Raw genomic sequence first — 20839 nt, 5'->3', positions numbered from 1 at the left:
GGAAGCTGTGTTACTTGACAAATATTTCTGAGATTGTTAATGTTAAGCTAAAATTGTTTGCTTTTGCTCTCTTAAGGACCTACTGTTAAACATTGTCCTACTCTTCTGTATGGTGTTTAAAAAAAAAAATTTTTTAAATAATGTCACTTGCTATATTTCCTTCTTTCTCTCATGCTATGTTTTAAAGAAGAAAATCCCTTTGACAGAAACCCCACTGGGAAAATTGAAGTCCAGTAGTGTCCCTTGACTAGTCCTAGTCTTCTGAGGCTGAATAATGTGGAAGGCTTCCCTTAGTCCTTAATACTTGATTAATCAGTAGGAAGAAGTCTTCCTGAGTGACTAATCTATACCTTGGCAATTTGCCCTCCCACCCATAGCACAATTGACTTGTCAGGATTTTTACAACCTTGTCTTTCTTTCTCAGTTGACATCCGAAGAAAACTCTGCTGTGTGCTCTGTTGAGTTATCTTTCTTTTTGCTATTTCTTCGCAGCACATGAGTGAGTAACATTCCTACCGTGTGCAGTGCCTGGCTGGTGGAGATCCTTGGTTTTGAGATGTTGCATTTTGATTGTTCAGTGTTACCAAAGTGTGATTAGATTTTTCCCCCCCTCGCTCCCTTCTTAACTTGCAAATCTCTAGGAAATCTTCATTTGTTTCTTTCTAATAGCCTGCTGTAACTAAAGACATATTTACCTCCCCTATGTCTTGATTTTTATAACTGCAACTGTTTTTGAGATGCTTTCTGCATATACTTTGTCATTTGAGGATTGTATCACCAAGTACAAGCACAGCATGCCAACTTACAGTCTTTGGCGGTGGTAGTATTGCAGATGCAAAGTCTGTGCAAATTGACTAGTTGTACATCTCAAGTATCTGATATGTGCATGTGTTGAAGAAACAGGCTCTGAAGGAGGAGGCCAAAACAGCCTTACCAGATGTAAATCCAGAGTAATTCTGCTGTTGCTAGGTGACATTGCACCCTTTGTATATTGGTGCAAACCAGAGGAAAAATCTCTCCCTTTCATTCTGTGAAGAAGGGATTTGGTTTTTCAAGCTGTCAAGCTACCAGTACTTGCCAGTTGCGGTGGCCTTTGAGAGCTGTTAGATGTAGGTGATACTCTTGCTTTGCTTTCTCTGGGTTGTGTGTTGCTTATTTTGACTGTGATTAAAAAAAAAAAAAAAAAAAAAAAAAAAAAAAAAACCACACACAAAAAACACCTTACTGTGTGGATCTGGAAACTTAGGAAGAAAGTAGAACGTTCACCTAAAAAGCAGCTGTGTGCAGCTGGACTTGAGCTCTGGGAAAGGTTGATAAAGTGCTTTCGATTTCTTCCTGCATGCTTTTGAGCTTTGAGACCACCTTAAGGTTTGCTAATGAACCTTGCTTACTCTGCCAACATCCTTACTGATTGATGCAAAGCCCCCAGCAGAAGCACTAGACAAACTTGCTGCCCTCCTGTCAGGAACGAAAATGGGCAAAGTGAAAAATGTGACAAAATACGAAAGGTTGGATCAATCCTGAACCTGAATGAAGCCTGCTTTGCTTGTGACCATCTGACAGACTTGGAGTAGGCTCTCTGGGGGAGAGGATATCTCTAGCAGGCAACATCATGTGGGAGCATGGTTATCCGTTCAGAACATGCTGCCCAGGTGGAGTTTGATAAAGGCCATTTTTGAGGGCCTTCCGGAAGCTGTAAGATAGAAAATATCTGTGTGTTGGCTTACTCCTCAACCTTGTTTGTCCTTGGACTTGTATATCCATATCTGAATAATCTGAATCTGTCTGTTGGATTTGAGGCAGGAGAACCTCTGATACTATGAAGCTGTAAGGTTAAACAGTATAGTGCTTGGTACAAACTGTTTTGTCCTGTTACAGAGCTCGAAGGCTTGAGCCTATGCGCACAAAACTTGCTGCTATGGGCCCTGAGATCCTGTTAACGTTGTTGTTCGCTGCAGATCCAATCTTCTTTCCCACTGTTACTCTTTACAAAGTATGGATTGTGGCTGTGTGCCCACATACTGTGAGAGTTGCAGGATACAGGTGCTGTAGTAGCAAAAGTCCCCTTTGATTCTCCTGCAGTACAAGATCTTTGCTAAGAGAATGGCAGGTGGGACATAATGTTCCAAAGAAGTCCATACCTGAGGCTGTAGCAATGATCTCCTCCATGAATGGTAGATGTATGCTACGTTGCTGTTTGCTTTGTTGGTGGAGTCCATTCTGCAGTTGATTACATCATATATGCATGACTTGCAAAGATTGTGTTTGTACAGATAACAGAAATGAGACTAGTAATTGCCCTCTTTTTCCTCTTTTGCACTGCTGGTTTCTCAGCATCTCAACAGTGACTTCGCTTGCAGGTGAAGCTGCTTTTCTCTTGGAAATAAAAATTAAACTTCCACTAGGGAATTCTTCTGGTTTTCTTTTAAGATCTGCATATAGCTGAACTGCACCTGCCCCAAATCTGTGTGTAGGGAAACAGCATAGTGCACAAAAAGCTTCCTTCTTGGTTTATCGCTTTGATTGTTGGAGCAGTGGTAGAACAGAGACCTAAGAGCTGGATTTACTTGCCCCTGCAAAAGCATGTAGTATTCTTGGACTTAATGTCTGAGGACTCAGAAAATTTCCATTAGTGTGGATGTGTATGTCCGCAATAAGCGTGTCATGCTAAAGAAAATGAAACCAACTCCTACAGAAAAGGTATTCCTGTTATCTAATGCAGAACTATAGATTCCTCTGGGTCTTCACGAATTTCTTGAGCTCCTTTGCTCTTAGTTAAACATGAGTTTCCTAACACTTAAAGCAACTCTGCTCTTCCTCTGTTTTAGCTCATATTTCTGCTGGTTAATACAAGATGCAATGCAAAATAGAAATCAGGTAAACTAATTGCTAGGCCCTCAAAACATGCTGAGGTGTCTGGTGTCTGCTTTCCCATTCATCCTGACAGCTTTGTTTCTGTAGAGATTCTCAGCCTTGCTCAAAGGGGATCAAGTTCCTTTTAAAACATGCACTGTGTTGCTGCCTGTAATGGTATTGACGGAACCAATGAAACAAAGGAAGTCTCACAAGACAAGTAACAAAATACAGTGAAGAACCATTGACGATCTAAAGCATCCCATAAAGCAGGTTGAGCCTTGGGGACAGTAGGGAAAACTAAGACATAGAGAAAAGAATACCATGGTTCTTGTTGTGATTTCTGTGTTTAAAAAGTGTGACTGAGCTCAATATGCAACTTCTTACTGCGTAACCAAGAGACAGTTCCACACTGTTATATGGAAAGTCTGCAGTGATGAAAAAGGAGGAAACTGAAAAGGTAAGGTTGAAGGAGAGGGACTTCAAGGAGCAAAACATTTGGAATTTGGTTCATAAAGGGGAATGGTTTCATAAAGGGAATGGTTCTGGTACTGTGTATGTGCTTTTGAAGATGCAGGCTCATTCAAGTGCCTTGAGAAGAGCTGGACACCGGCAGGCAGTCTCTCTCAAAGAGCCTGACTTTGCAAGGAGTATCTTGGGCTGAAATCTCGAAAATGCACCTACGGGTCCACTTCAGTTCTACAACCTTCATATTGAAGGAGGAGCCAAACCCAACCTGAAGCTGCACAGCTCTTGAGAGCCAATCCATAATTTTTCCCCCAATTGTGTTTTGTGCCTTGCTGTCTGTATTAAGTGATTTAAAATACTGTTTAAATCAACTGTACTCTGGATGGATACCTGTTGTCTTGGCACTTCCCTCCCTACTCAGGAAAAAGAGCTGAGCATGTTCCCTGATTTGTTGTCCCCAGATGTCTCCCTTATGTTATGTTTTCCCAATGGGCTATAACCAGTTCCTGTCTGCTTTGCTGGAGCCACCCCTGTTAGCCCGCTTTTGATAACGTTGCTACCTCTGTTTTGGCCAAGCCTCCCAGTTCCTCCAAGGAAGGAGCCTCACTTTGTGCAGCTGAGAAGCCAAAGATGATGCCTCTGCAGTTGGGATGCGTTTTTCTTTGGCAAATTTGGCCTTAAAAAGGGGTGGGGGAAGGGATTTCTTTGTAGAGTTGAGAAGGCTTCAAGGACATGCAAGGTTGCTCTCCCCATCAGGGTTTTCCTTTTAGCTGATCTCCTTCAGGCCTTTACTGATAAACAGCTGTACCTCGGTTCCCTTTTTAGATTCTTTTCCCTCGTGGTTGCCTTAGTGTGCTGTTTGTGAAGTTCATCATGGGGAGCAGGATTTGTCCTGTTCTGAATAAATAGCTTCAAAGCCACCAGGTCATTTTCTTATTTATATCAGCTAATAAAAATGATGGCTGCTATTATAATGTACGTAACAATGCAACTTAAGCTTTTCTTTGACTTTCTAACTGTGATAGGTCTTTTGAATAGCAGTATTTCAGAGCCTTATTTTTGTAGTTATGAGCACATTTTCTTTGGATAATACATAATGCCGGAGTTTGAACTCAAATCAATAATAGTGTAGATGTAAGAGTGTTGTAAAGGCATAGCTGTGGCATGCCATGGCTCATGCTAATATTAGATTATAAATGCAGTCACGTCAGTAAGCTGAAATGGCCAGATTTGTCCACATGGAGCAAGTTTTATCAAAGTTGTTCTACTGACTGTGAATACTTCTAGCAAATCCTGAAATTTTTCTTTAAGTGACGAAACCTTTGTGAAAGCTAAATAATGAAGCTCACTATTGAAAACCTGGTTAATATGATTGCAGAGTGACTCATCCACTAGATTATTAATTGAGATTAAATATTTAAACAGGCAACCAAAATATCTCTAAAGTGGAAACCATAGGAGTTGCACTGCTGGGAATGACATGTTTGATTTGAAATCTGGTATTTGAAATAACTGGTAACTAGACAACTGTTTTGATCCAAGGGCGTATTCTTAGGTCTGACACTACAGTGTCTTAACGTTTTCTGGGATTGACTAAGCACTTAGGGGTTTTAGGCATTTAATTCTTGATCAAATTAATAATTGTATGTCTAGTGTCATCTGTTCCTTTTCTCATTACACGAGGACAAACAAAAATCTTGCCAGTGTTTAAAGGTGAGAGGGAAAGGTATCTTGTCAGGTTTTCAGTGGGTCGTGAACTGTTAAGCCTTACTGCTTTGGGTAGGATTGAAAGAACTGCATGCTATTTTACAGCTGCCTCCTAGGGAGAGCAGCGTTCGGTGGGTGAGGAAGGTTCTCGAATGTCTAGATGACTATGGCCACCCAGTGAATAGCTGCCCTGTCTTAATGTGCTCCAGTAACCTTAGTGGAAAGATATTCTGGAAATGATGTGATTTGCACACACACAGTTGTGCAAATGCTTTTCTGAGGCTGACACACTAGACTGAGACCCTGAATCGAGCACTTTATTAATCTAATTTTTGTTTGTTTTTTGCTTTTTCTCTGCTGCCTTCCTTCCTTCTTCCTTTTTGTGCTTAACCCAGAAAAACTGATTGAGGGACTCAAATCTCCTGAGACTGCGCTTCTGCTCCCTGATATCCTGCCTCTCGCTGACCCCTTCGGTAGCACCTCAGATGCTGTGAATGGTAAAAACAAAAACAACAACAAAAAAAAACCACCCACCCTCAGGGCCCCTCTTCCCCTGTGTCTTGTTCTGCTTGACAAGTTTGCATGTTTACCCCTGGGCTCTGAAAACAGCTGATCTTGGTGGAACACGATATGATAGGAAGTTATGGATTATGCAGAGTCGGGTATGCCACTTTCCCCATGAGAATCACATCTGAATAGTGAAGACTTGGAATATGCGTTAAAATTAGGCTTAGTGATCTGGCACAATAACGTGGTGTAGTTGCACCTTCTGTGTTCTTGTGGTCTTGGGTGTAAGAGTTGATTGTTGACTTGAAGGAGAAGATGCAAAGAAAATCCCGACACTTCTGCTAAAGACTTACCATGTGACTGTGCCCTAGGCACTTAACCTGTCTGTGTCTCCATTGCCCCTCGCCGGGGCGAGGGTGACAGCACTGCTCTTGCTTTGGGGTGCGGCAGGGGAATAAACGTGCTAGACTGAGCCTGGATGCAGCAGTATCCAAGGCAGTATGAAGAGCTCAGAGTGGGGCAGAATCACATTTTTCCTTACTTGCCAACTATACAAAAGACTAACAATTACAGGCTGCAGTTAGTTGCAATCAGCTGCTGTTGTGGGTTTGAGGCCCAGCCAGGGTCCCCTGGCTAGCTGGTTGCAGCTTTGTAGCTTTGAATGGATAAGTAGGGAATGATTCGTCTTAATTGTATGATGGATTTTTTTTCCTGTTTTGCAGTTCCAGGCAGTTGTCTGAATCTTATAGATCTCCAAGACTGACCACTGTCAAAACAAAAGTTTTCATGGTTTTCTTAGGTTGTTCAGTTAGACCTTTTCTGATCCTAGTCTATGACGAGTGCATCCTGGTTCATTTTACTTCCTGGCTCATTACCTTGATGTTTGCTCATGAAGAAGGGACCCAACTAAGCGTTGTATCTGGCTTGGATTAGCTAGTGTGACTGTGTTGATAGTTATTTTTCATGTTTCTCCTTCCCTTTAAGGATCCTTTGAGAGCGAATTTTTCTGTCCAGCCTTTGTAAGCATCTCCTCTTGTATCCATATCAATATTGGACAAAACTGGGGATTGGTATTTGCAATAAGATGTTGAGGTCCAAAACTTTATCACGTCTCAGAAGGATCTGCAACCTTTGATCCACTGGGCACCTTAAAAGGAAGAGAAGATCCCAGATACTGGCTTTTTACAAATTTATCTGCAACCTGTTAAGGGCTGTGCAGCAGGTATTTTAATGGTTTGTTTCCCCTGTTGGAAGGGGACTCCTTGAAGATCAATGTTTTTTGCTTCCTGGAGAAGAGTCTTGAAAAACCTTGTAATGAGTTACCTAGCCATGGGCTTTCTGCTTAGCTGCAGAGCAGACATTATTAACCATCCGTTTCAGCCTCCAGATGTCTCTCAATGGGTATGCACATGTAAAAGGATGACAAAACAAAAACACTTCCCTCCTGCCCTCTCCCTCAAAAAAACTTTAGTATACTATGTTTTTCCCTCTTGATTTGATTAGCATCAGTCTAGCTTCAGTCCCTCATTTCTGCCAATATAGCTGACAATATAGCTGATTAAGAGGTCACTTAAGGATTCAGACAACTGCCTTGTTAGCTGCTACTTGTACTGTGTCTGTCTAACCTCTGGCTTCTTCTCTGCTCTGATATTTTGCACACTGATAAAGGAAAACCTGACGTAGCTGTTGAGAGTCTCATACCGGGCCTCGAGGCTCCGTTGCCCCAACGCCTTGTGTCACAGACTGAGTCAGTTGCTTCCAACAGAACAGGTTGGTGAGACAGGAGGGTGGGTGGGCAAGGTTGTGTAGTACTTCTGTGAGCTGTGTGACCATACTGTAGTAAACCAGAAAGCACTGTCTGCTTGAAGATGCATTCTTTGCTCTCCCTGCTCTATGTACTCTCCCACCAGTTTAGACTGCACTTGCTTGTGTTTTTTTTGTAAGTGGATCTTGCATGGGTCCTTAAATGTCAGCATTACTTTTCCCTTACTAAGAACTGCATTCATGCTTGTAGTACTCTTTCAGCCCATCATTATAGATCCGTAAGCGCCAGAGCAGTCACTGAGCTGTTCCACTGGGGCTTAGCTAGCAGTTCATGTCCCTTCCTTATTCCGAAGGCCTAGATCTGGCAACTTTTGCTACAGAGGGACTTTACGTTGTTTTAGAGGTCTGTTGTGAAGTCGCTAGTGCAAGTAGCTTTGCCAGAGAGTGCCTCCAACCCTGAGTGTTACAATGCCCTGTGAAAGTTTAGCTTTCAGATATTTAAAATTCCAGTTGCTGTTAATTTCTGTGTTAAAGGAGATGTCACCTAGTCTAGTCTGTAGCAGACAATTTGCTGCTTAAGAATCCTGCTTATCTAGGTGGCTTGAGAAGGATGGTGATGTGCCTGAAATGGCACATTTGTCACTTCTGTCCTCCAGTTGGGTCCTGCCTTTTGGAAAGTAACGTGGGCACTATGTATCACAGTAAAACCCTTCTGGTTCAAGTAGCAGCTTGTGTTTCTGGTACATGTGAGACTAGCTTTCAGAAGAAGTAAGGACTGTTGTTCCCTCCTCCGCCCCCCCCCCCCCCCCCCCGTTAATTTAAACCATCACTTCTGTGGGATTTCAGTGTTGTGCCGTCAGCTTCGGAGGGTAGTTACCTCAGTTAATCTGTGCTGTGTATTGCTAAAAGTGTTGAGAACCCCTCTAGCCTCATTGCAGAGCACTAAGAAAGGTTTCCCAGCACAAAAGCAGAAGTACCGAGAAGTGTCAGCTTTGCAGCAATACCTGTTTGTGTACTAAGCGGATGGGGGGCAAGAATGTGCAAATCTGAGCTTAACAGTGTTTGTGTCCTGTTCAATGCTGCCTTGCGGTCTTTGGATGTTAACCTGGATTCAGACTCTCTCACTGGAGAAGACTCTCTGCTTGACTGTTCTCTGCTTTCTAACCCTGCTGCTGACCTCTTGGATGAGTTTGCTCCTGTAGCTTTTGCAGCTCAACCTCACAAAGGTAAACTGTCCCTGTGTCTCGAACCTCAACTTATCCTGGGACTGGATCTTTAGCTAACATATGATGCCACTTTACACAAGCAGGTGATCTGACACATTATAGTTTTGTTTTTTCAGACTGTTTTGTTCTCAGACTGGTGAAGCTTGTAATGTGCATTGAAATGCCAAGGGGAAAAGATCAAGGTATTTAGCTTGATTGTAAATACGGACAAGGGTTGTCAAGACAGGTAGCATCTCCTGTGAGACCAAGTGATACATTAGGCTGAATGGGTAGGCTTTTAAGTATGCAGCCTGTCTTCAGGTCTGCATATGAATGCGCTTCAATTTTACCTTTTGCACGCATATTTTAAGATTTGCTCTTTTGCTGCATTATTAAGTCTGAAAGGGATCCTGATAATAGTTTCTACTGATGTCATAAATTTTTAAAACCACTCTTGTCGATGTGCGTGTCTATAGCATGCAATGAGCTCTTTCAGATTTGCAGACTATATTTTCCTTTTCCAGAGGCTATCAGGAGAGCACCCTTGAGTCAGACTGCAGTATCACATTGCAGCAAATGTGAACAGAAGTTCAAGTACAGTATCGAATTGAAAAATAGAGTAGTTTACAATAGCAGAAAAAATGCAGAATTACAGAAGAGTGGTAGACTACATGTGTTAATTTCTAAGAGTTCCAGATCAGGCTTTGCAGTACATGATTATATGAGCTTCCAAAAAAAGGTTGAAGTACTGTGTACTAATCTGGTTCTGTTTGCTCTTCCGCTAACAAGCAAGAAGAGAGGACCCTGGGAAGCTGGGATCCTAGCTCAGGTGACTTTTTCCCAAATGCAGAGTGTCCTGCTGAAATCTAGGACACCTCATGCAGCATAGGTAGAGTAGTGGAGCTGGAATAGCTTGACTAGAAATATATGAATAGCTGGACTGTGGCTTGTATGGTGAGCTCTTTCTGCTCTGTTCTGACAAATTCTTGTTGAAGGCTAAAGCAGTTGTGAGCAGTGCCTGTGTTTCTTGGGTACAATGCAGAAGCGTTTGGGGGTGACCTTCCTGTTAGCCAAGCTTATAGTGAATATTGGGTAGTACATATTCAGCGAGGTACAAGGAGGACCAGGGCTTCTGTTTATTTATTGCCTTGAAAAGACAAGCCCAAAGCATGAATACAAACCACTGGATGCCAACTGACAATGGGTTGTGCTTAGCTCATTCGGTAAGTATCCCTATAGCAACAGAAAATGATCTGTTCTCAGAGGAATGGCTGTAGAAACAGTCTGTAATCAATTTTTACCCTTGATGACATTTTAAAATGAGGTTATGTTTTGTAGGGCTTTGGGGTTTGAACAAGCAGTTCTTGTAATTGCACATTGCTATACTGCTTGTCTATGCTACTTTATTTTGAGTAAACGACTTGAAATGTATGTTGAGCAGTTGTTATGCCACGTCTGGAACGTAGCAAAGTAGACAGTTGGCCAAAATGTAGTTGGTGTGACTTAATGAGAAAATGAACTAATGGACTCCTGCATGACTTCTCCCAGGCTGCCTTGCTGTTGTTCCACTTGAGTTCAGGTAGGGTCAGATTTGCCAGGGAGAAGTAAGACTCTTAGTAGCAGGAGAGAGAGAGGTGCAAGATATTAATTCTTCTAAAGCTCACTTGTGGCTTTTCAAACTATGCTGTTAGAACTCTTGGTGTGGTCGTTACCTGTATATGTCTTTTATTTTTCCTTTGTTTATCCCAGTCCTGGTGTGAGTGATGCAGTGCACCTAAGGTGCAGATGCTGCTGTCCATGGTGCAGTCAGCCTGCGGAAGTGCAGTGCTGCCAGTTATCGGTGAGACCAGGAAGACTTGAAAAGACAGCAGTGTTTGAACATGAGTGTTTCTTTCCCTGTGCCTAACGAGGCAGTATCGTATTTTGTGGGCCCTGAATTCTTGCTCATCTTTTGGGATCTCTTAATTTGCATTTGCTGAGCACAGTGTTGAACTTAAATGTAGGTGAGAGGGGAATTTTTTCACTTACGGTGGTGTATAGTTATTAAGATCAGTGCAAATGCTTTTATGAAGAGAAATATGTCTCCCAATGAGTTTTGTCCAAATAGAAATGCATTTTATTTCTTACCAGCCTTTTCCTCTCCTTAGAAAAGATAGTCCACAACTGAGCAGTGTTCCTTGAATAGCTTCCTATACAGCAGGCTCCAGAGGTATCAGCAATTGTATGTATAAATGAAGTGAAATGGAAATAAGGTGCTTGCAAAGGCTTCCAACTGGTTTATTTATAACTAGGAACCCTAAATAACTCCAGAGACAGAGTGGTGACAAACAGACATTCTGTTAAGACACAGTCTCTATGTGTTCCTGTCATTCTATAGCCTTGTCTTCTGTAGAACTTTTTTTTTTTTCTTACACTGTCCTCTGGAGGATCAGATTGTTTCCACAAACTGTTTCTTGCATCAGCTTACCTAAAACCTGTTAGCATGTTTATCAGCTTTACCTAAAGAGCTTTTATTCATGATTTGAATTGAACAGGAGCGCTCCTGTTCCTTTGAAAATGCAGACTTATATCCTTGTTAGGCTTTCAGAAATACTTCGGATTATTAATAGATATTAATACTTCAGATGGTAATCGAGGACCAGATTCTGGATGGTATTTAGGTGTATGAAGTAACAAGTAGTGATATACAGTGTGAAAAGTCCCTAAAAGAGCATGATTGCCTGATAAGGCAGGTAAATGTCTGACCTAGTAGAGATGTAGGTGAAAGCGCCTTCCAAGTGTCTCAGCCTGGCTGGCATCATTTGAAACTGATGGAGTTATGTGCCAGAACAGCAGTCCTTTTAAAATCTAAGTATTTAGTTACCTCTTCAGGTATTTAAACTCCTTTGGAAAGGTGATTTGATATTATGCTTTCTTGTTTTATCCCTGTGGGCAACAAAACTCGAGGGACTTTGTCTCTCATTTCCGGAACTGGAATTTCTTCCCTCTGTGTTTTGCCTGCCCTTTTCTTCTCCATTTATGAGAGAGCTGGTACCTGAGGAGCAAGATTGTTCCCCCCAAATTGTATTAGTACTTGAGAACCACTGAACGATGACAAAGAATACCTTCAGTCCTTGGGAACTTAAGCATCAGGATTTTACTGCAACTTTGAATTCAGCTAACTGTTAAGCCTTTGGACTGGCCCAGTTTTATTTTGGTTCTTAAGAAGGCTCACTTTTCAGTTTGCTTTCCCCCCCCACACACACACTTTTGTAATTAATTGCTTCTTTTACTTTTACCTTCTTAGACTTACCAGCTTTGTTTTACCTTTTAAAATAAACTCCTGCTTCTAAAACCGCTGTCTTTTAAAACATGAAACACCCTAACACTTTGGCAATTCTAACCTGCTTTCTCTGCTATCTTTGCTTCTTTACCTCTGTTTCTCCTTCACGCTGCAGAAGATACTAACCTGATATCAGGCTTTGATGCTCCTGAGGGCACTGAAAAAGTGACAGAAGATGAGTTTGACCCAATCCCAGTGTTGATATCCAAAAATTCACAAGGTAAGCCAGGGTTTGGGGGTGAAAAAGGGAAAGAGAAAAGAAATAGTGAACACAAACTAGTTTTGGGGCAGTGGTGCTACAGCACGTGTGAAATAGCTCAAGCTGTCAACAGTAAGATATTATCATTGTAGTATGTCAGTATTAGTTTTTCTCCAATTTATACTGGTCCTTAAATTACTCAGGTTTCTTTATTTGTGAGAAAATAGCATATCCAAGTGAACTTTACACAATGTGCAGGAAGGGGAGGCAATAATAATTTCTAACCCTGAAACTCCTTCTGAAAGTGAGTTCTTTCATTTCTGACTGATACTTTTTGAAGGCGCTTGTGGGAACTAGGTTTAGAAGTTTTGGTAGATGGGTGCCCATTTCCTTTGAACAGTTTTGAAGAGTCAGAATCCTTAGCACAGGCAGGGAAGTCTTTTGGGTTTTTTTTCTCTCTCTCTTTTTTTTTTTTCTTAACAGCATTCCTGTCACCTAGATCATATTAATTATTATTATGGTCTTTCTAACCACTTCAGCCTCGTGTAGTTGAATCTAAAAAGCAGCACTGTTTCCTTAAAACAAACGATGGTGCTGAATTTGTAGCTCTTGTAGGGACAGAAGTAGGCAGCGTTTTGCAATCTGACTGGTCAAATATCTCCTCTGCAGTCAAGCTGCAGAAAGATCTTGATTACAGTTTTTTGGTATGCTAGCATAGGCCTAGGAACATGTTCCAGGGCACCCTTTTTGATTTTTTTTTTTCATGGTAGCGCTTTTTTGACTCCCTGAACTCCCGTTTTCTTTTGTAGCATGATGTGTGCTGTGCCAGCTGCTCACTGTTTAAGACTAGCTTTCAAAGACTGATACTTGCTAGAAGAAGTTCTCAGACATTAGGGACTCTGCTCCTGCTGGAAGTCAGAGAAGATTTCTGCCAAAGTTGGGCCAACATAGGCTACCTTAAAGAACAGCCTCTTCCTTCAGTAGCGAAGCATCAATTGTAGAAAGCCACAAGCTAGCTGAACTCAGCCTGGAGTAGTTGCAAACTTGAAGATGCTCTTAAAACAGCAACTAATTTTTAAGCTATAAGATTTTGAACAATCTTTGCCATAGGTTGTAGTGGGTTTTGTAATCCCTTTATAGCTCCTGTAGGAAGGGCAGAATTCTGTAACTTGGATGTAAATTTTAGGAAAAGGAAAGGGTTTGCAGAGAATTTGTGTTGCCGCAGGAGTGGCTATGATGTTTTTTCATACAACTGTTGTGAGCTAAGTTTGGAGGGGAGGGAGAGGGTGGAAGAGCAAGCAGGGGAATTTTGTTGCTATCACGATGCAAGTAAACAGAAGATCTTAAGCAAGTTTTCCGTTTGACTTTTTTCTTTCTTTGCTTGCTCTTAAACATCTGAAACTGTCGTGTGTGCGTGTCCTGTTCAATACTGAATTCCTATCTCTCACACTTTCAGGTGGGCATTCTAGAAACAACAGTGGAAGCTCTGAGTCCAGTCTTCCCAACATAGCCAGGTCTTTACTGCTGGTGGATCAGCTCATAGACCTGTAGCAGTGACACAGTAGCAGACGCAGTTTCTGTAACGTATCTAATCCTCCGTTTTCGTTTCCAGAGGAGTTACCTTCAGTTGTGATTCTTTTGGTTTTTTCCTTAATTAAAAGAAAAACAAAATCTGCCAAGAGGAGACAGTCACCCACTTTCTCCCCGTCTTCCCATGCCCCAGGAAAAGGTTCTGTCTCAGTTCTCCAGGTAGTCCTCTCTAAAGCTGGTAAACCTGCTGTGGTTCCTTCTGCACCTGTCTTTGCTAGCATATGTCTAAAGGGAGCACCATCATTAGCCACCCTGCTGAGATGTACACATAGCACCATGGAAAGCCTAACTGTAAATGACTTAGATAATCATAGCTGATGTATGATCCCTGCGTACAACAGACTTTCTCCTTAGACTAGCGTGTGAAAAAACTGTGTTTCAATCTTTGCGTTTGTGTTTTTGGGTTTGGTTTTTGTTCTGTTCTTATTTTTCTGATGAATGGGCAGGAGGAAGGAGACAGATAAAATCGGTAGGGATGTCCCTCTCCTGTAGGGTACAGGTTAGGAGAGCTGCTATTTCTAAATTGCCAGTATATGCTTCAGGAGAGGAAAGAGCACTGAATTTCCCTGAAGTAGTCTTGCATAGTACCTCTGGTGATGGTGCATATGAAGAGTGTTTTCCAGACTGCCCCCAGCTAATGGTTTGCTATTTAACAATCCTGCTTGTGAATGAACTGCACTTCCTTGAAGAAAAAACAAACAAAAAAAAAAAAAGAAAGAAAAAGGTTAAAGCTGCAAAAATGACCCTGAGTGAAATAGAACAAAATTTTGAACCAAATACATGTGAGTATGGCTGTGATTTAGCTTTCTGTTGGATTTTTTTTTTTCTATTTTTTTGGCTGAAAAGGGCATTGTGGCAGCAACAGATGTATTTTCTGTGATTTGTTTTGTGTGTTTGACTGGAAAAAGATATCTTCCCAAACCTACTGTAAATTGTGTATGAAACAAATTGTCCTACAGTTGTTTGTCTCTTTTTAATCCTGGTTTTAGTCAAGCATCTGGTATTTGTTCTGGGTTCCTGTTTTCTCTTGTAACTGCATATAGTGCAAAGCAGTTGAGTATGGAAGCATTTTTTTTTCAGTAGACAAAGGTTACTGTAGACTTTATTTCACTCTTCAGTCTTTGTGGAACAAGCATGCACTTGGTTCAGGTGGTTTGAAATAAGTGCTGCTACAACTTGATGGGATTTACCTTTTCTTTTTTTCCTTTATATGCTTAGTTCGTCAACTAGCTGGATATGCTAAACTTGTTTTCATTGGCTTATGAAGTCCGGAATTTCTATCATGTATTTGAAAGCTCTTTCTGAACAGAAGAACTTTTCCTCTGTAGTGGAATAATTAATAGCTTACTGCTAACCTTGTGTATGTGTACGTAGCTGTATTAGTAAAAGTGCAGTTTCCCATGTGCGAAAGTATGAACGACTGAAATATGTATGTACTGACCCCTTGCTAAGAAGGAAAGAAATCAAAGTTCGTGACTGCTCCTTTCCTAACTCCGGCCTCTCCGCTATTCCCTCACCCCAACACTTAGTTTAACAAGGTCTGTAAATACAACTACCATCGATCATGTCTGCTCTACGTTACTCTTCTTTTAAAACCTACACTTAATAATAAAAGCATTGCTTAAGTGTGTTGTATCATTACATGTGTATACTGCACTTTCCAAGAGAAGCTTTACATGAGAACTATGGAAATGACCTTAGTAAAATTGTGGATAGAACTTTTTTTTTTTTTTTTTTGTTTTATATTCCTAAAACACAGGCAAGCTGGACTGGATAACATGAAGAAGCTATAGATAGAAAGTTATTGTATAGTCAGATATGGAGAATATATGAAAAGAGAATGGATTTTAAAAAGTAACCATCTACTGTATATTAGAACAAAGATTTCTGTGAATTAAAGTACTTTTAAAGAATGTTTAAGGTTTTAAATCTAATAGCGCTTGTTCAAGGGTTCTGGAAAAAGTTATAAATGCACTGGGTTGTTAATAATGCTATTAAATAAGCAGTTGTGAATGTTCCGTTTATTGCTTTTTCAAGTAGCTATTCCTGGATCTGAGTGGGAAGTATGGTATATTGAAAGAGTCAATCTTTAGACATGTCTGTTATTTAGACCTGGTTCATTGGAAAAGACTTGCCTCTTACTTGTTAAATGAATGTGAAATGCAAGAGATGAGAAATGGGCAGATATGTGGGATTAATTTTAAGCTAGATTGTCCTGCAGGCGTTAGTTTAGTGTTGCTGTGCTGCTCAAAATTTAAGGAGGTATGCAAAAGCTGCTACTATGATGGAACAAACTGAACTTTCATCCTACGTGCATGTGGAAGTTTAGTACGCAGCATTCCTGTAACGCGTAAGAAAAGTCGTCTCCTATAGCTATGGTTGCAAGCTGGTTGGAAACCGTGGGAGTTGTTTCCTGTCCCCTCCTAAGGGTTGTAGGTTAGGTCTCGAGTAACAATATAAACGTGCAGTCAGCAAAATCACAGCAGAGTGATTCTCCTCTCTGCCCACATGTGCTGTTTATTCGTGTCAAGATGACAGAGGAGCCTTTATACCCAAGCAGGCTGGAGCTTGTAGAGCAGTTTTTGACATAAACTGCTGTGATGGATCCTCCTGATAAGTTACCTTCAAATGCAACCACTGTACAGAGAAAGAGCGGTCTTTGTTTGAAGTCAGGGTTGTGCTTTGGATGCAAGATAAACTCTGCGGGTGGTGAGGGGCTAAAAGTGACAAGTGGAAGTTAAACGTCAGTTCTGACTCAATGTCAGTGTACTTGGGTTTCTAACTGCCCCCTTTTCAGAATCTCCCCATTTTCTTTAACTGGATTGGGAGAAGTGTAAAACCCACAATTCAGAGATCAGCAAATTTGTGTTGTATCTGAAAGCATCTTTGGAACAGCTGTCCCCAAACCAGAAGGTTTGGCTGTCTTAAGACTGAGTATTCACTGAGTCCTTTGGCCTTGTAGGATTAACTAAGGACTTCCCAAATACTGCAGGCACTGTGCAACCTGAAACTTTGGGCTGCTTGGAAACGTCTATGCGAGATGGGTGGAAGAATCTTTTCAGGGATGGCTTTGGGGCAGACCTGCATCCTCTAGCAGCTTGTTTACTGCATGCAACTCGAGAGTCTCTTCAGAGAGTAAAATTATTTTTAGAGGGCACCTCTAGAAAATGCCTGACGGTGGTCATGTTCCAGACTAAAAAAACAAAAACAAAAAACAGTGCGTTCTTGAGCTTGAAACGTCTTAGGATTTTTGCCTCAAGTGACTTTCCAAGACCACAAGAGATGCCCTGCGTTATTTCAAAGAGGTCAGATGTGCTTCAGACAAAAGACAGTCTAGCAAGTTGTACCCCAGCAAACCCAAAACGTGGGGCCTGCAGGCCCCCGACTACATCAAGCGTGAGCAGGGCCGTAGTGTGGTGGCCTCGCAGCATGTGGATGCATGTGTGCATGTCTGTGCGTAGTAACTTAGTGTCTCCTGAGCAGATACCTTTTCTGGTTCAAGAATTCTTGTAGGAATCGTTGGAGCTGAGTTGCAGCTAATGCGAATGTGTGGGAAGCATGGATGTAACAGGAGGGAGTGCTCTGAGAAATTAGACTGGTTGGTTAACTTGGTTATAAATACTTATTTGAGAATAGCTCCAGTGACTTATTTTTTTTCTCTCGGATGTGGGCACTGTGCGCTTAAACTGCTTCGATCCAGCAGCAAATGGGGATTTAAAAAAAGAGGATTTTTTTTTTGCTAATTTTTTTTTCCTGAGTCCTAGGCTTCTGTAACCAAAAGGAGCTGCACTTCGGATACAGTCAAGCCCTATGCAAAGGAGTGCAGAAGCCATGCACACTGCTAAATCTGCTTGCTGCTCCTGGGGAAGAAGGGTGGGTTGGTCACCTGGCTTCTGGGGGTGTTTGAAGGACGTTAGTGATGATTAGGACTTGTGCTTCTGCCCTCCACAGGAGGGGGGAATTTAACTGCCAGTAGCCTGGGCTTTTCCTTAAGCAGTCAAAGACCATGTCTTACATATGTGGCTTGTGCACAGTGAAAATGAGGGCAAAAGATGCTCTTTGTCTCCAAAAGATGGATCTTGATTTTTAAACAGGTGCCATTTAAGTGTGTGCAGCTAGTGTTTAACACCTGCTTTGTCTCGCTTTGCATGGTGTTAGTGACTGTAGCAGCATGCCAAAAATAGATCGTTAAATTTTTTTATTGTTTGGGGTCATGTGGCTTAGTCAGCTTCTGGAACTGAAGAAGCCTAGATGTGTTCCTAGACCTGCCACCATGCTGTGGAGCGACTTTGGGCAAAACCACTTTGTTATGCTGCCTGGATTGTCCAGTGAAATAGTAATGATGATGCTGACTTCATGTTCTGCTTTGATATCTGATAACTAAAAGCACTATGTGGGGGAGTTCTGTACTGTTATTTACGACATTGCTCTCGGGAATCAAAATACAAGGGGAAAAACCTCCACTGTCCTCGACCAAAGGCATGAGAAGTCTTTTGACCCCCCCCCCTTTTTTTTAATGCCAAACTAGTTACCTTGCATACTAGTAATTGTGGTTCTTAGCTACCTGTGACCGTATATTGTGACCTTCCTGGCTGTGGCTAAATGAAATCTGGAGCATTATCTGGTGGAAAAGCAGCCTTAGCCTCTTGGAACACCTCTGCCTGCTCTGAGGTTCTGGTTTTGGGCTCTGACCCAAAAAATGAGATCATCTTCTTGGTGCCCAATCTGCCTCCTTTTGAAGCCACTTGTAAAGGGGACAGTAAAAGTTCTGTAGCTTCCTGCTGGTTATTTCAGTACCTTGCAATTTCTGTGCAGCATTTTTCATAAAAGAGGGGAAGGCCACACGCCAGTGCTCTAACTCAAGAGAAAAAGGTGTCTTCCCTTTAGGTTGCTGTATACCTTGAAGGTGATTACCTGTTTTGTTTGCTTTACGCGTAACAGTAGACTCAAAGCAGGAACCGTTCTGTTGTCTACACCTCTCGTAAGCCACATGAACGATCTGTCTGTTGTGAGTATTTAAGCAGGGATACTCCTGGTGTACTGTGATATATATTTTTTATTGTGAAGCTTCATGCTGCGGAAGGGGAACCTGAGTATAGTTAAGGAATTGCTGCTTTAGTATGTGTATCTGACCCTTGAATAAAACTTCCTTGTGAATGTTGTACAGGGGGTACAGCCTAATCTATAAATCCAAAGATCTGTAAATGTTCTAAGCAGTGAAGTTTGCAGTTGTTACTAGTGTGCATGCTTTAAAACCTGAGCATACATTGACAAAGAAATGGGTGTTTCCTAATGAAGTAACACACAAATCTCAGGAATGTGGAGGAAGAGGGGACAAAAGAGGCAGCTGCCTGGTAGCAGTGTCCACCTTGGCATAGGAGGACATTAGGAAATGCTGCCTCTGCAGAAGAGGATCTCTTTGCATAAGGGGATGTGGGTGCTTTTTGTGTTCATAAAAGCAACCCATCTGCATGCATCTTTTCAGGCCTTTTGCATAGGGTGCCTTTGGTGTGAACGGGAGCCGAGTCATAACAGAGAATGGACAGAGCTTCAGACAAATTGGCACTGTTTTAGTTTCGTAAGACTGGTCCTCTATGCTCTAATGATTCCTGGAGTGACCCCTTCTCCTTTCTACTGTAACTCAGAATAAAACTGCCATTCCTTTTAATGTGAAATGGTCCCTCGAGTGCATCATTCTCATTGGTCTCTGATCTCAGACGCGCTGAGCCATCTATCAGCACTGGCTTGCTTAAGCTCTCCGTCCTAACAGTTACATTGCACGCGCCTCCAAAGCGTTAGACTGCAAAGCCTGTAGCTGTGGCCGCTTATGGGAATCCGCTGAATTTGTCTTGTTAACTCTAACCCAACCTTTAAACGAAGTCTTGTTTTGTTGTGTTTTTTCTTGGACTTTCCAATGTTTGAACATAGCTCAGATTTTTTTAATGTATGATTATTAACTGTAAGAGGAGATGTGCTGGACTAAGGCACTTTCTTGTCAGACACACACCCAGGCATCAGATGTTGTCGTCTCCCTGGTTGTAGCAGTGCTGCTAGATCTCTTCCTGGAAGTGTCCCTTTGCTTTTTGTTCCCTTTGGTGAAACAAACTGAGGGAACCCACCAACATCTATCAGAAAAGGAAAGCTGTGCCTGTGATCAGGTACCACATGAGCGTTTGGAAGCCAGGTCTTCCTTGAACGCTGGAGAAGAGTAACGTGGGATTGTAGATAATGCTTCTGTCCCATCAGCAAATCCGCAGGCTCCTCAGGTAACCCGCTACATTTTAGCATTTCTGTTTTAACCTTGCTGTTCCCTCTGTTGTTGTTTTCAACTTCTCAGGTGTTCTCTTCTTGCTGTATTGCCTAGTAGCTTTGAGTGAAACCAGCTGCTAGTTGGAGGCCAGAAGGAGATCCCACCTAAGCATCACTTGATGTTTCCCAGAGTAATTCACTAGGCCTGTACTGGCCTCTGCAGGGGAGGAGATTGCTTCCAAGCCTTCAGGGCCCTTCTTGCTTGGAACAGTAGAGAGAGTAAGAAAGCACTGGAAAAAAGTTGCTTTTTAAAAGTAAACCATTCTGTCCATCATACATGGCCTCTTGAGTTCAGAGATGCATGTTACTACTGTCCTAAACCAGTTGGGGCTTATATGCAATCAGCCTTTCTCTTGGTCCTAAATGTCGTCATTTACGTGAATATAGATACCAACTGATGCAAGCAGCTCTTGAAAGAAGAAATTCTGATCAAATGACTTCTGTGCTTTGAACGCTGTTCTTGTGAAAAGTGGGTCATTGGTTTGCGTTGACATAATGTTCACTGTCATAAATGCCTTTTTCCCTTTCTTGTTTTCCTGTACATAATAATATTTCAATGAGGACTGGATAATTCAAAGGCATTTGTGAGATGTGGCAACTGGTCTTGCTCTGCTTCAGCCTGTATTCTTAAGATCTAACAATAATACCTGGTAAATATATAACCAACCTCCTGGAAGAAAAGCAATGACAAATTTTTTGTTCCTGTAATCTGAGATTAGTATCTAAGGTTAAACCATTGTGGACAACATAGGCTTCAGGAAAGATAGATAGTATTTTTGTAGACTAACTTATAAAATGTTCACATATCTACACTGTCTTTATTTAGCAGTGTAATGTATCTAAGTGAATAGTTTCCCAATAAATAACAATTTTGATGCCTAATGAATGAGTATTGTGTCTTTAATTATGAGAAGT

The 20839-nt window shown here is 41.7% G+C and overlaps 1 protein-coding gene across 10 annotated transcripts in view; it reads left to right on the top strand.

The window, feature by feature from the left end:
- Positions 1-20839, top strand: part of AAK1 (AP2 associated kinase 1) — an 86468-nt gene that overhangs the window by 52468 nt on the left and 13161 nt on the right. For 3 of the 10 annotated variants that reach the window (XM_062597046.1, XM_062597047.1, XM_062597045.1), the window contains 2 exons: positions 5424-5525; positions 7204-7305. The exons of 3 other annotated variants lie outside the window; for them this stretch is intronic. In XM_062597046.1, the coding sequence (XP_062453030.1) occupies positions 5424-5525; positions 7204-7305 (204 nt within the window). Of the gene's footprint in view, positions 1-5423; positions 5526-7203; positions 7306-19100; positions 19587-19952; positions 20796-20839 lie in introns of those variants that run through there. 4 more of the 10 variants (XM_062597051.1, XM_062597048.1, XM_062597053.1 and 1 more) reach the window with 4 other exon arrangements.

The sequence above is a fragment of the Rhea pennata genome, chromosome 28 (genome assembly GCF_028389875.1).
Source record: "Rhea pennata isolate bPtePen1 chromosome 28, bPtePen1.pri, whole genome shotgun sequence".
Lineage (NCBI taxonomy): Eukaryota > Metazoa > Chordata > Aves > Rheiformes > Rheidae > Rhea > Rhea pennata.
This window is presented reverse-complemented; position numbering and strand designations above follow the sequence as displayed.